Genomic DNA, 14,365 nt, shown 5'->3' with positions numbered 1-14,365 from the left:
ATATCAATTAAAAATGTAGCGGTAGAACCTCAATGAGAACTTCACAATATTAAAAGATAGACGTAAACTGGGTGTCCAGTTGATTTGAAATCAAACTTGATCTTTAATGACTGATACATGGTAACCTTGCAACACTCACTTATACATTCTAAGATGAAATTAATAAAAACCAAGAGCAAACATCACACATCAGCATTTTGAGAACAGCTATTGGTTAAAACAGAAAGTAACTACAACTGTTAAGAGGTATTTTGCACACATACATTTCAAAGAATATGACAAAATCGGAATGTTTAGTACCATTAGTATCTTCTATTACTGTGTTTCACACTGCATTGGCAAGCAACAAATCATTTTGGGTAATAGGGGCATTGATAGTGAATTCTGTTTTGTTGCGAGCCAGCATATTTCCCCTGCTTTCTTTTCCCTCGTTCCTCCCTGCTGTAAAAACGTCAATAGGCTGATAGTTGTATACAGAACAAGCATTCAGAAGAGCACACTCCGAAGTAATCAGTATATTCCTACACATACTGCACCTGTGCTCACACAGCAGACCTGCAACATCTATTTGATAATTAGAAACAAATCATGACTCGAAGATGCCTATGGTGATGAATAAATGCAACATATTACAATGTGACTATACAAATGTCAAGTGCCTATATGTGGACAAGGGGTGTATAATTCAAGGGGACTTCATTTTCCACCATATCTTGCAAAGTTGTGGATAATAAAATATATAAAACAAATTCAACGCGACAAGTGTGCAGGATCACGCAAGTGATCCCAGTGGCAGAAAGAAAGGTGTTTGAATGCCTATACGGTGAAGTTAAGTAACGGTTTGATAGCACAGCAGGTGAAATTAAGATGCAAGAAATACGAGACCTCGTGTGAGGTTTTTGAGGAACAAGAAGCGTCGACGTGTTGCTATGTATCCGACCCGGGTCAAATAGTTTGTGAAAATAATTGTCAGTGTTTCCTGATGAATCACCACTTTGATCAAATCGGCGAGTACCGGTGTTACAGTAAAGGATTTGTTTGTCAATTAATAGAACGCCTTTTAGTGTCAGTGAACGACATCTCGACTGTGTTTGAACACAACGGATAAGTTGTCTGCTACTCTGTCGTACGCTAAGAAATGTTTCACAAGTAGTATTTCACCGAGGTCAGGGGAGGAAGGGGGGGGGGGAGGTCTGAACCCCCTCAGGTCTCCGCTTTCTCCTTCTGCTTCTTGCTCTTTTTCAGGAACGACGGCGGCTTGAACTTCTTCTTCTTCTTGGTCGGGGACTTGGAGGGCGAGCCCTCCGGGGTGCCGCCTTGCGGTTTCGGCGGCAGGGCGGCGGCGGGCGGGGAGGAGGTGTCGTTGGTCGAAAGCGCCTTCATCCCTTTCTCCAGTTCCTCCGTCGTCTGCTTCTCCTCCTCGCCCCCGTTCTGCATGGCCGGAGTGTCGGGCTTTGCCTCCCCTGCGACGAGTTTCGTCGGGAAGAAGCCAAATAAAGAGAGAAAGAAAGGGAGACGTTGAATAAAATTCGGCGGCCAGACTGAGGGTGTTGAGGTCGGCCGGCGCTACAGAGCTACATGCCGGACACGTCACTGCCGATGAACATGCTCGCTCGATGAGAAGGGAGTTCTCTGTACTTACTAGCGAGACAAGACCAGAGCAGCGGCGGTGTGCCCTATGTGGGTGAGTGTGGAGTAACACAGAAACGGACAGACAGACACAGAGGGAGAGAGAGTACAGCTGATCCAGCGGGTACAGAGACAGATGGGCTGACATGTCACTCAAACAGAAAGGCCTCAGACAACAGACTTTAAACAGCCGACTCCCTGTCAGAGCCGAGTGTGCCAGAGACACTGATAGTAATGCTGCACTATCATCAGCCAGCGATAGGAGGGGGCTTGTTGTTTAGGAGGCAGATCGGGTCACCTACTAACAAGAAGATCTGCAGTTTGTGTGTGTGTGTGTGTGTGTATCTGCTAATGAGCATTTTCAATGGGATCCCGATGAGTCATTTACCACCTCGTCAGATGAATAGAGAGACGCAGTATGAAAGCAATAACCTTTATCACTCACCAGCTCTGTCTCTAGTGGGAGAAACCGTTTCAAAGGCGCCTCTTCAAACACAAGACTATTTATCTCCTCTTTATCATATAATGTCTTTTGGAAGCTTACTAATGCCGAGCCGTTTTAATTATTGAAACTGAGAAATATGTACCTGCATAAATAGTTAAGAGATTGGAAGACGATTTTCGGTCGTAAATGATATGGCCAGGAGCACTAAAAGAGGCAGCCTTCACTTCCGTTGGTGGATCGAACAGTTGATTGGACCAAAATGGTTGATTGTACCCCGACAGGACAGAAAAACAGCCACGCTGTTCCCCACACTGATTATAACTGATGAGTGATAAATGGTTACTTTCACCCTCTTTTTCCTTCAGTTTTTGTGGTTGATGCTCTTATTTAACTGCGTCTTTTTTGTAAGTTGTAGTCTACAAATAAATGAAGGAAAAGGTATTTGCCGAGTGAGCCTTTTGTTACCACCCGTCAACATGTCGTCTTTTGGAGCGAACAGCTCACTATAATGTTTATATTTTAAAAAATGACTCTTTAGGCCAATCCTTTCACTGCGCACGGAGAGGGCGAGCGAGTATTTGAAGCATGAGAAAGCAGAAGCAGCTTTGGACACGAGTCCATGTGACACCTGCAGCACTGCTGGTCATAGACGTGGCGTGCAAAGCGAGCGGCGTGCACCCTCAGCGCTCTGCCGAGCCTCACCTGAGAGGGGAGGGGGGCTGGGCGCAGGGCCCTTTGCGGGGGAGGTAGCAGGGGGACACTCCTGGTCGTTTGCCACCTCCTCCCCTACTTGCACACACACACACACACACACACACACACACACACACACACACACACACACACACACACACACACACACACACACACACACACACAGTGAGGGGAAGTGAGGGTTCAGCTGTGCAGGAAGTTAGTGCTGGGAACACAGTTTCACATCAAAGTTTCATGTGAAATCAGGTTGGACACGGAACAAGGTAACTTCCTTGTTCCGTGACCAACCTGATTTCATGGTGCTGTCTTTAGTATCTGTATATTTGCAAATAAACATTTTGTGTCATGCAGATGAAAAAGAGGGATTCAGAGGGAGAACTGCCGGCTCTTTAACCGTTCAGAACGAGGGGAGGGTGAAAGACGGCACAAGCAGAGAAAAATACTTCAGTTTCTTGCAACAAAGATGGAATAAGTGGAAGCCCGTCTATGTTGGTAGTTCATATGTTCATATGCACTTAAGGTTAGAAGGTTAGAAGAAAATGTGCGATGCATTAGCGATGACGGGGTGGCATAATAAGCTTTCTCTGATGTACTATATAGAGAAAAAAGTGTTGTGGCGTATAAATGTCATTGTAGGTTTAAAAAAAGAAATTTAAAAAGAAAAATTCCCGGTGTATACAAGACTCATTTAGGGGGGAAAAACAAATAAAATTGTTCTTTGCAGTAGGATTTACTAACAATTTGAACTCAATAATCATCATAACATGTTAATAAGTATCCAGACACTAAAAAAACATCTTTCTTGGAATACCTCCTTCTCCTCCGGCTGCGTAAAAAAATCCAAACTTTATTAGGCCATCGTAATGTCTGCCAACACACCTCGCCATGTGAAGCATACGGAAACAACGCTTAATACCCGAATCATGAATAATACTAGAGTTTAGTCAGATGAAATCGTACCATTGGTCCCTCCGTCCTGTTTCTTCTGCACCTCCTTTCGGTACTCCTCCAGCTCCTGGTCTGTCAGCTGGTTGAAGGGGTTGGGGGGTTCCGGCTCCGGCGGGACGTTAGGTGGGTTCACCGGAGACTGAAGAGACAAGCAGAGACAAAAGACGACTTTTAGTGCTGAGAAGAGGAGGAGGACTCGAGAGAGCGGGGAAAAAAAAGGCAAGAAGTAAAAACGAGCAGTTCACCGGAGGGCTGTCGACCGTTATGACGCCGGCGAGGACTTGAGACTGTGGTCCTGCTGTCTTCATGTCCTGACGGTTCTGCTGTCGGATCTGAGGATTGGACAAAGGTTTCGCATTGTATCGTTGATTCAATTAATGGGAATATTTGGAGAACCAGAAGGCCGTAAAACGCAAGAAGTTACCTTGTTCCGTGTCTCAATCACCTCTCGAGGGTTGGTGAAAAGAGGCACAAACTGGTTTTGGTTCTCCATCTTGATGGCCGTGCTGCCGGCTTGAGTTACCTCTTCTGCCTTCAGCCACTAAAGGAAAGACGGTTAACATCAAAACAATGTCCAAAAATGCTTCTTATCACACCCGATCTGTTCATATTCTATATGGTCACTTCACCACTCTGTGCTCCACTAAGCAGCCGCGCCTCAATTCTGCTTTTAAAAACGCTGTAGATGAGATTACGTGTATATTTGTTACTGTAATCCTGTGTTTATATATTTTATTTCTGGTGCTTTTCGTTCTAGTATTTCTTGTTCGGAAATAATAATAATAATATTTTTTTCTTTTTGATATTTTTAAATATTTAATTTGTAAATATTTTAGCCTATACGTTTAGGATTTAAGCGTTAGTGGGGGGGTTTTAACCCCCCTCTGCATTTTTTACTTATTTGTTCAAATAATATAACAAAACTAAAATACCAAACGCAGCCGTTTATGATTAAATATCACCAACAAGCAGAGAATCCCTCTTAGTCACCCGCCTCCTTAAAAAGTGTACTTTATCTCCCCTGAAGAATTATGTTTTTAATCAAACTGATTTGATAATGTTTGTCCAGCAGAGGGAGGACGATGCACCGCAGCCGTTATCACGAGGCGCCGGGCTTTCCTCTGCAATGCAGAGGAGGGGGGGAGAGAGAGAGAGAGAGAGAGAGAGAGAGAGAGAGAGCGGGCCAAGCTCCTCCCACTCATGCAAGTCAACCAACCTCACATTGTGTGTGACTCTGAATGACTCGGCTTCATCCTTTCTCCATGGGTCATGGGGATAAAAAGTCATTCTCCACCGTGTACATCAACATCCCTGTGAATACGAGCTGGGTGCACAAACAGCCTCGGCTGAATGCACGGCACATATTTTTGTGAAATCATCACATTGATGGTGAGTTAACTGCTCTCTTTCTGCACCATCATCTTATTGGCACCAATATGAACCAATTCTTCCTTCCCTCCTCTCTGCTTACTTTATTCTCACTCTTTGTTCTAACCCCGCTGCTCCCCGCCGTACAAAAATACCTCCATATCACTGCTAACTACCAGCTGCAAAGGGCCTTCAGCTGTGATCATGCAACTCAATTACATGCAATTCCTGAACTCCTCCTTGGGCGTAACTGGTTCAACAGGTAAAAGACGTTGGTTCCCGGAGCCTCACAGTGCTGCGCTGGTGTCCCGGGCTGGCTTGCTCCTGGCTGACTTTTTGGTAGGAGTTTGGGGTGTTGAGCCACCGAGTCCTCTCCTGCTGCTGCCGCTGAGCAAACGGGTGCTGCCTCAGAGCCGGGTGGACCCCGTCGTCATCGAACTGGTGGAAAGCCGTGGCGGTCGGGGGCACCTCCACCTCCCTCCGCGTCCGCGAGCGCTCCAGCAGCACGGGGAAGCGGTAGGCGTAGCCTGTACGATAGCCCTGAAGAAAAAACGGAAAGAGGAGGGACGCTTCAAGTCAGAACGCCTCGCTGCACCTTCCCGACGGTCGGCCCTGCAACACTTCTGCCCCATCTTGTCATCGACTCAAACCTCAGGATGATTGCGCAGGTGGCCAGAGAGTAATACTTGGTCAGAAAGTCTCACTACGTTTAGTTTCCAGTATGAGGTTTATAGCTGCTGTCAAGTTATTGCTGAAGTAAACTGAACATTTCATGCCGCTTCTCTATGTCAATATTTTCCCTCTGCAAACCACAGAGAGGTTTTAATGCTGTTGTTGTAGAGCAGCTACAGGAAACAGAGCAGCAATCGTCACTGCACCTCTGCTGCGGTCACGTGATAGACTAAAGATGGTGGGGATATGGAAAAGGGAAAGATTCCAGCGAACAATCATTTGTGTCTTCAGACTACTGGAGGGGGTCGTGAGAGGGTTTCAATGTGCATTGATCATGTAACACAATACAATACATATTGCTGCGGAGGAGTGGTTTAAGAAGCTGCAGCTGACCAACCTGCAATGAATCAGACAAGGCGGGTAAAAACATTCAGCGTTTCACTCTTTCAATTCAAGCTAATCTCGTAAAGCCAATTATGCACCAATAGGATATTGGATAAAGCACAAAGTCTTCTTTTGCTGGGCTTGGCTATTGTTCATCTCTGTTTCAGAACCACGGACAGCACCGTTTGCTGTGTTTAGGGGGGCGGAGGGGGGCGCGGCTCTGTCCCTAGCGACGAAACGGACTTGAAGAGGTCAACAAACGGACAGATTATGGTTCATTAGTTTGTTTTGTTTGCTCTTTGTGGTTGTGAACAGGGACAGAGAGAGAGAGAGAGAGCTGCAAGCTGCAAGCATTGGTTTCCATGCTGCTCCCCCTGCGGATTTTGGCAGGATTGTGGCAGGATCGATATCTCTCACTTATGTCCTCAGGCGAGTGCTCTGATTAATAACTGTAGTCTTTGATTTCCTTTTTAAGTCTCCCCCTAAATTAGTAATGGCGGCTCTTTATCACTAAAGGGGGAATCCTCGATCATGGCTGCACACATGTTTAGTACAACTGCTGCCTACCAAGTTGTCCAGGGTTCTCATGAGGGCCTCGAACTCGTGCTCCCCGATGCGGCTCTTGGTCAGCGGTCCGAAGGTGGAGCCGGCCCAGCCCACGGTGCCGGCTGCGTTGGGTTTGTGGGTGGTTCTGTCCAGCATTATCAGGTTGTGTTCACCACCGGCACAGCACAAAGCCGACACCTGGGAAAAGAGAAAAGAAAAGAACTGATTTAGAACAAGCCGCGGTTCCCCTTCAGCCATTGCTCTTTATTCAGGAAAAGTGACTGGGCTCATTTTCCTCTGATACAACACATCAACCAGCAGACATGTGACTGCTCAATGACTTTACAGTTCACATATCTGCTTCCCACAGGTCACTGCTGGTCCTGGATTACCGCATTGTCCCCAAAAGGGATGAAAACGTGACTGTGTGTGTGTTTGTGTGTGTGAGAGAGAGAGAAGTACCTGGATCTGGCAGGCAGCCTGGATGTGGTAGATGGAATAGAAGGCCTCCTCCACGGACTCTCCCAGAGCCACGATGCCGTGATTCCTCAGCACCAGAACCTACACACCGTGACGTCAACATTTACACGGCGATGGAAACCGCCCACGTTCTTTCTATTTTTAAAACAGGTGCTGGCTATTGAGAAATGTCTCTGTAGACTGAGAAAGAACACAAAGAACGACTCCCAAAGATGGAGCCGTTAAGCAGCCAGCGCTTCAGTAATTAATCCGGGATAAGACCACATGGAGTCCTTTGTTCGTTCCTTCTGAAAGCTGAATGTGAGACGTGCTGCTCAAGCGAGGACACGCTCGTGTCTTTTCCCCGGCGGCCCGGCTCACCTTACAGGTCGGGCCGAGGCTCTTCTGCAGCTCCACTCTGTCCTCCTCCTCCGCCATGACTCCATTGTAGTCGTAATAGGCGACATCACCGACCAGCAGAGCCTCGTGGGACAGAGGCAGGAGGCCGCACTTCATCGCCGAAACCTGCAGACGGATTCCCGCGCACGGTCACGAGACAGGCGTCCCCACGCGCAACAACATAATGATAATAAAGGGACGGCGTCTCTCCTCGGCGGACTCACCGCGGCCGTGGACGGCGTGTGGAGGTGAAGCAGACAGCGGATATCCGGCCGGGCCGAGTAGATGGCGGAGTGCAGGCTGAACTTCTCGGAGTCCACGCCCAGGTTGGTGCTGCCCCTCTCCACCGTCTCCCCCAGCACGTTCACCTTCACCTGGACACCACACGAAGGAGTTTTAAAAGTCTCCATTCATAAAAATCGAGTGTGTGGCACTTGGGCCGTGCTTAGTCTCACTCACCAGACTGGACCCGGTCACCTCGCTGTAGGCCAGGCCGTCTGGAAGCACCAAGAAGTGCTCCTGTTCTTTGCTGACGCGCAGCTGTCGGGGAGGAAGAGGAGCGTTAGTGAAGGACGACAGGCGACGCAGGAGAAGCTACGCGAATCCAAGATTATAATATGTTGCTGTGTTAAAAGAGCAGCTATTCCTATATAATAACCTAAATAACCTTTATAGTGCCATAAAGGAATGCTTCCTCCATTATCCGTGTATAATGATAATGGTACGGTTTTCAGCGACGATGCATTGTGCTTGGGAAAAGGTCGAGCATGAATAAAAAAGTGAGCGAACGCTGAGCTGTTTTTACTTCCATTCATCAAGACTTGTTACTGTGGAGACAGTGACAAGAATAAAAAGGTTTTCTTCAACAAATTCAAGGAAATACATCATTTTGTAACTTCTGCCAACTAACACAACAGATTACTAGATGCCCAACCCATCCCTTCTATTGCACAGCCTGACGCATCCTTGGGCAACTTTACACCACATTGCTCCTCTGCTGGACGAGTGCGTGTGAATGGTCAGTTATAGTTCTGATGGGCAGGTAACACCTTGCATGGTCGCCACCCTGGCGGCAAGGTGATAATGGCTGAATAATGACCAGTAGGTGTGTGAGCATGTGTTACGATGAAGTAGTACGTCCAAGCACGTACTTTCTCAGAGCGATTTCAGCATGTACTAAAATAAAAGAAATACAAATACAGAGCATGCCATTTGAGAGACAGTCTCGTTCAGGAATGTGACGTAAGAAGGTGGTGAAACTAACGGTGAGGCAGGTGCGGCTGATCTGGGCCCAGCCGTACAGGTCAAACAGGCGATGGACGCTGGCCAGCTTGCAGCGCATCAACCTCTCGCCCTTCACCATGCTGCCGGGCTCCCAGCTCTGCAGGTCGTTGATGGGCGTCACCATCATCATGTCTGTGAGGGAAAGGCAAAGCAGCAACTACGTTACGTAGGAGGAACAATCCCATTTGCACACCATTTGCGGGAATGAAATACTCGTTGGGATGCGTTTTATAGAGGTGCTCGTACTGGAGGGGGAGACGGGAAGGGAGGCTGGGGAGCCGTGCGAGGCCATGAAATCAGCCAGCTGCCTCAGAGCCCACAGGTTGGAGGAGCTGCCGCCCTTCTTCATCTGCTCCTGGATCAGCACATCCAGCTCCTCCCTGAATGACTACACACACACACACACACACACACACACGCAGATATTAATACGTGTGCAGATATCATACCCACACATTACAAAGCAAGTCAGTGTCGTAATAATACTCAATGTGCAAGCGTTGAGCCTTTCCGTTTTTAGCAACCCTTGAATCGTCTCATTTTCATCATCTCATCTTTGACAGACACCATATTGACGTGGGCTTTGAACACACTCCTACACTGCAGGGGCAAGCAAACATATCCAGTGAGTCAGCCTCTCCTCATCCACTCTTTCACTTCGGAGTCAGCCCCTCCTCTTCAGCGTCATGGAGCCTCCCACACATATGTAGAAGCAGCTGCAGCCCAAGCTGTCTAATGGCATTTGAGAGCAGATTTATTGTAATGTGGGGAGATAAACACATTCAGAGGAGAGAGAGAGAAGGAAAAAGAGTGACACATTAAGACTTTAGTCCTTAACGCGCACACACACACGGGGGGGGGGGGACCTGTCTCACCGGACTCTGAAGAAGGCTGGAGATGTGTTTCTTATGCGGGGGTCCGGAGCTGGGTGTGGAGTGCTGAGGAGACACGAGGCCCTCGGGGAGCCCATCACTGGGGCTGCGCTGCACCGGGGTGCCTTTGGGGCTGGGGGACTTGCTCATCTTTTACGTATCGCAGTGGGTGTATCACAGCCAGGAGTAGGCGGGGATACCTGTAAAGAAAGGGGGTGCAATTATTACAAATGTTTACCTTTATGGAGAAATACCTGGACACAGGAGTTGGGCTCGTGCTAATTCAAAATACTTTTGGCTCTTTGGAATAATGGAGCAGCTCGTGGCAGCCGGACCGGCGCTTCCTTTAAAGGGGTTTCATGCGGGATGACCAACAACCCTTCTGCCGATGTGAACGGCGCACAGCAAGCTGCAAGTGGGGAACATTTTCTGGCCGGAGTGTCGTTGCATCATAGTTTTTAAAATAATAACATCATATTTATACAGCACCAGTCAAAAACTTTCCCTTCATGCCTTTCCTTTTCCTGCTTTTTATATTTCAATTAACGGAGCGGTCAATTGAGGTGAAAGTGCAGTACGATGAAGGCCGGTATGAAAAACAATACAAAAAGTTTTTAAAACGACTCAAATTATACGAGCCATTTGCTCCAAAAGCAACAGCCATGATCCTGTTCAAACGGAAGTCACTGCTAGCGTTTTCTAAGAAATCTGAGCACATTTCAAAATGGAAGAATTGCAGAGAAGTAAATTGTTTAATCTTGCTGCTTTTGCTTCCAGTTGTGTGCAAAGGGTCTGCTTCGGGATCCGATGGTGCACATCGGCCGAGATACGAGGAGATCCGGTGAAAACGATCAAATATTAAACACCCATTTGCCTGTTAAATCAATATCCTCATTTATGTGCAAGTCAAACCTGATCTGCATTTTATTACAACGAAAACAAAACAACATTGAACCTGGATTTCTCCTTATTGCTGAAATGGCAGCGTTTAGATGAAAAACCTACCCTCACATGAAGGATGCTGTATTCCTCCGGCCGGTGGAAGCACGGCGCTCCAGGAGAAATGGAGCATTGGGCTCGCGTGGAGGCGGCAGCATCAGAACCACAACAGGAAGTTAGCAAGAGACGCACCGCCGTAACTCGAGAAATAGTAAAGCGCTAACGTAAGGATCTTCAGAGAAGAGCAGGCCAGCCACTCCCCGATTCAACACACACACACACACACACACACACACACAGTGCTGCAGGGAGCAGATAAGGCCCCAGACACACCACACCCTCTCTCCTCCGCCACCACTCTATAAGTTAAATAACTGGAATATAACTACATATGCATCCGTAATGTGGCCTCCAGCGCATATATGATGCTCGCTCACTCCGACGGTGTGAAAGCAAGTTGCATCAGACAGATGCGCTTATTGTTAATCACAACTCTGACAGATGACTAAAGCTTTAAAAAGGAGTTTCTGGATAGAACTGTGCACTTTTAACCCGACAACACCAGGCAGCCTGCACAGAGAAGCACTTAAACACCACATCTGCCACACCAGCCATTCACCAAGGGATTAACGGGAAAAAACTCCTGGATCATACACGAGCATTATGCCGTCTTGTTTTCATTTTTAAAAATGAAAAGCTGCTTTCACTAATAACACTAAGGTATTTAGTTTTCAAATGAATTGTGTTTCCATTGGGATTTGACGGGCAGTTTTGGGGGGCTTTATGCTCTTAAAGTTGCTGAAATTACAAACAGCGGCCCCTCCATAAAAGCCTTCATTTTAGGCATTGGGCCTTTCACGCGGTCTCACAATGGAGGTTGGTTCAGAGTGCTTCTGACTCTCTTCGGGGAACGGGGGGCAGGGGTGGGAGGGATGGGGGGGGGTTGGGGGCTCAGCTGCTGGGAGGCAGCAGACAGAAAGCCTCTCTCTCCAGGGACGCGCTCCTAATGACTAAGGGGAGACATATAGATCCGACAACGGCTGAAGAAAATGTAACAAATATTCTCACGATTACTTTGGGCGATATTCTAATGGGAATATTAGAGGGAATGGTCACATGACATTCTGAATTGGTACAGATGGTTTTTACAAACGTTACGCCTCCTGCGATTTGCAAGTGTTGCTGAAAGGGTTGATAACATTTTCATGTTCAGCTATCGATCCGGCCGGTATCCCAACATCACTTCCTCTCATCCGGCTGCATCATCAACGCACACTTTTTTCTCCCCTCTGCATAAAATCTCAGGAAGAGGGAAAGCTGCCAACCTCTCCTCTTCTATGACCGCGTTCTTATCAAACAGCAAAAGAAGTAGTTTGTTATGTTTTGTACGGTGAATAAATATCTATTCGCTTCATTTTCATTCAGCAGAACACACAATAAACCAATATAACGAGGTCTTTGGCCTGATCTGTGCATTAAAGAACGGCGACCCAACCATCCGCTTTCTAACTTGAAAGTACATTATCTTCACATACCTGACGGACGTCTGAGTCAGACTCCTGACATCCGTCAGCGGAAAGGCAGACAAGCGTCTAAATTACTAAGTAGTTCCGGATTGATTTTCTTTGGCTACGCTTTCATTGGGATTAAATCATAATGACTGTCAGTGGATATCTACCACTATGTTTGATAAACCAGCCTCTGCGACAGTTACAAGCTCAATCGTGGGGATCAGGATTCTAATTTCTAAAATGACTGCAACTCATCATATTTGCTGCAAATGTTATGGTAGAACACACCTCATAAGCAATGTTAAACTCATTTGGAGTCGCATGCAGGCTGTTTGAGAATGAATATGTGAGTCCTCACTAATTAGCTTTGCAACTAGGTTACAATACTAAAGTAAGCCCACTATAAGAAAAGCTATTATGTATTAACTCTCAAGAGCACCTTTGCTGTATTTTACAGTTATGAAACATTAGATGAAAACATTTGGAGATTTGGCTTCCACCTAAACGTAAATTAACAATAGCAAAACCAAAGAAAACTTAAAGGCGTAAATGAAAAATAAAATGCTTTTGGTCATAGCGATACATCCCTCATCATTACTGGTTGTTTCATTCCTTTCAGCTCATGATAGAACTTGAATAATTAAACTTGATATTATGGTGTTTAAAACAGCAAACATCTTTTTTTCCTTTCTTGGACAAGCCATAAAGCAATGCATTATCTCACTTTCTCATAATTTTATATACACATTTATAGGACTCGATTAAGTAATCCAACATACATGACATTATTTAGATTGAGGGTCAAAAATATATATAAACATTCATCCAACAGTGACAGTTTCTACACTAATGTAACTCAGGTGAATGTCTGCCATTGTGCTGTGGGGGATTTAAATATGGTCCCAACCGCCCCGAGTCACATGGGGGAGGACGAGATGACAGCCCAACATACAACGACCTACAACGTGGGCGTACACATTAAACATTGTTTAAATCCTTTTTCGTTGATGTTTGTTTTTATTTAGCATCCTCTGCTGCCTCTAACCGCCAGCGCTCTGCATGGCTGCCTAGCAACACTCGAACGCGCTGCAGCATCAGCACCGGGATCCGAAGATGGACACCCACAGCATGCACGACTCTCGCTCTGCAAAGAACCACGCATCAAAGAAACAAAAGAAATCAAATGGGCAAAAGAGCTCATGACCTCCCGCGTGTTAACCCGGACTTTCTCCCGAGAAACACACGCACACACCCCACACGGGCTGAGCTTAAGTAAAACAACCAAACAGCCATCACTAATAAACGGGATTAGACTCGGCGCTCGGAAAAGGCGCTGCCATCACAGCAGCCTCGGGATGAACCGCACGGCCCTTCTTCTGCGGAGCACAATGACGAGCACGGAGAGGGCGTGCGAGCCGAATAAATGCGCGATTTCAATAAACAAGCACAAAAAAAGCACACCGCATCGATGCAGGGAGCGTGATGCACCGTGCGGCCGACAACAACACGGTAAACATCGGGCAGTAAAGGACGCTACCGGCGCGCACACGGGCTCCGTGCACGCGTCAGGGAGGATCTCGTGTGTTACTGCGTCCCCGCCATGCATCCAACTACGAATTGGCTGAACGCCTTGTTCGACACAGCTAAAAGACACAGGATCGCGGGCGGTGCACTCACCTCAGAGCATCCTTCAGGACGCAGTCGTCTTTTCGGGTGCGGCACACCCACGGCCCTGGAGGCGCGTCCTCGTCCAAGAAGCAGATGTGGGGTTAATTGCAGTCAGTGTGTCACGATTGGGTAGCGACGCAGGGGATCCTTTGTGGGAGCTCGTCTCAGGGCCTCAGCTGATCCCAAACCAGTGGACCCTTGGTGTTTTTTTGGTTTTTCTGTTCACCGCTCGGTGCGCCCGGACCAGCCCACTGCCACGCCTGTCCACAGTCTGACTCCCGAGGGCTCGCACGCACCCAGCGTGGAGTGGGGATCGCCCCTTTGGCAAAAGACGTGTTATTTAGTTTGAATATCCTGCGCACCGCCCTGGTATAGGGATCTAATGCCGGCTCCCGAAATGTTTAGTGGACTAGGCCCTGTTTGAGTAGAGCAAAATGTTTGCCTGTCAGACAGGCGCCACCTTCTGGTCTAATGGAGAACCACATCTGGGCGACGTAATAAGAAAAAAAAAGAAATCATTCTAGACG

General features: G+C 47.3%; 1 protein-coding gene across 11 annotated transcripts; it reads right to left on the bottom strand.

Annotated features, from left to right (window-relative positions):
* Positions 1-79: 79 nt before the first annotated feature.
* On the bottom strand, positions 80-14,309 carry add2 (adducin 2 (beta)). 11 transcript variants are annotated; one of them, XM_078087229.1, is made up of 17 exons: positions 10,726-10,856; positions 10,013-10,129; positions 9,724-9,920; positions 9,095-9,236; positions 8,829-8,980; positions 8,024-8,104; positions 7,789-7,938; positions 7,547-7,690; positions 7,169-7,267; positions 6,728-6,904; positions 5,396-5,644; positions 4,161-4,277; positions 3,982-4,068; positions 3,749-3,875; positions 3,600-3,614; positions 2,777-2,860; positions 80-1,463 (listed from the first exon to the last, which is right to left on the bottom strand). In XM_078087229.1, exons 3-17 carry the CDS (start codon positions 9,868-9,870, stop codon positions 1,204-1,206), a joined length of 2,031 nt encoding a protein of 676 aa, XP_077943355.1. In that variant the 5' UTR covers positions 9,871-9,920; positions 10,013-10,129; positions 10,726-10,856; the 3' UTR covers positions 80-1,203. The 11 variants fall into 11 exon arrangements, with proteins under 11 accessions (XP_077943355.1, XP_077943352.1, XP_077943360.1 ...); XM_078087233.1 differs by lacking the exons at positions 10,013-10,129; positions 10,726-10,856 and adding exons at positions 1,643-1,676; positions 13,848-14,309 and having other exon boundaries at positions 1,277-1,463; XM_078087226.1 differs by lacking the exons at positions 10,013-10,129; positions 10,726-10,856 and adding an exon at positions 13,848-14,309.
* Between the last annotated feature and the right edge of the window lie 56 nt (positions 14,310-14,365).

This window comes from Gasterosteus aculeatus, chromosome 13 (assembly GCF_964276395.1).
Source record: "Gasterosteus aculeatus chromosome 13, fGasAcu3.hap1.1, whole genome shotgun sequence".
In the NCBI taxonomy this organism is placed as follows: domain Eukaryota; kingdom Metazoa; phylum Chordata; class Actinopteri; order Perciformes; family Gasterosteidae; genus Gasterosteus; species Gasterosteus aculeatus.
This window is presented reverse-complemented; position numbering and strand designations above follow the sequence as displayed.

Excerpts from the sequence above, each read along its gene's own strand:
- add2 (XM_078087226.1), bottom strand. The coding sequence starts at position 9,870 with ATGAGCAAGTCCCCCAGCCCCAAAGGCACCCCGGTGCAGCGCAGCCCC. Across the intron at positions 8,105-8,828 it reads TCAGCCGCACCTGCCTCACC|CTGCGCGTCAGCAAAGAACA; the intron begins GTTAGTTTCACC and ends CCTCCCCGACAG. Across the intron at positions 7,939-8,023 it reads AGGTGACCGGGTCCAGTCTG|GTGAAGGTGAACGTGCTGGG; the intron begins GTGAGTGAGACT and ends TGTGGTGTCCAG.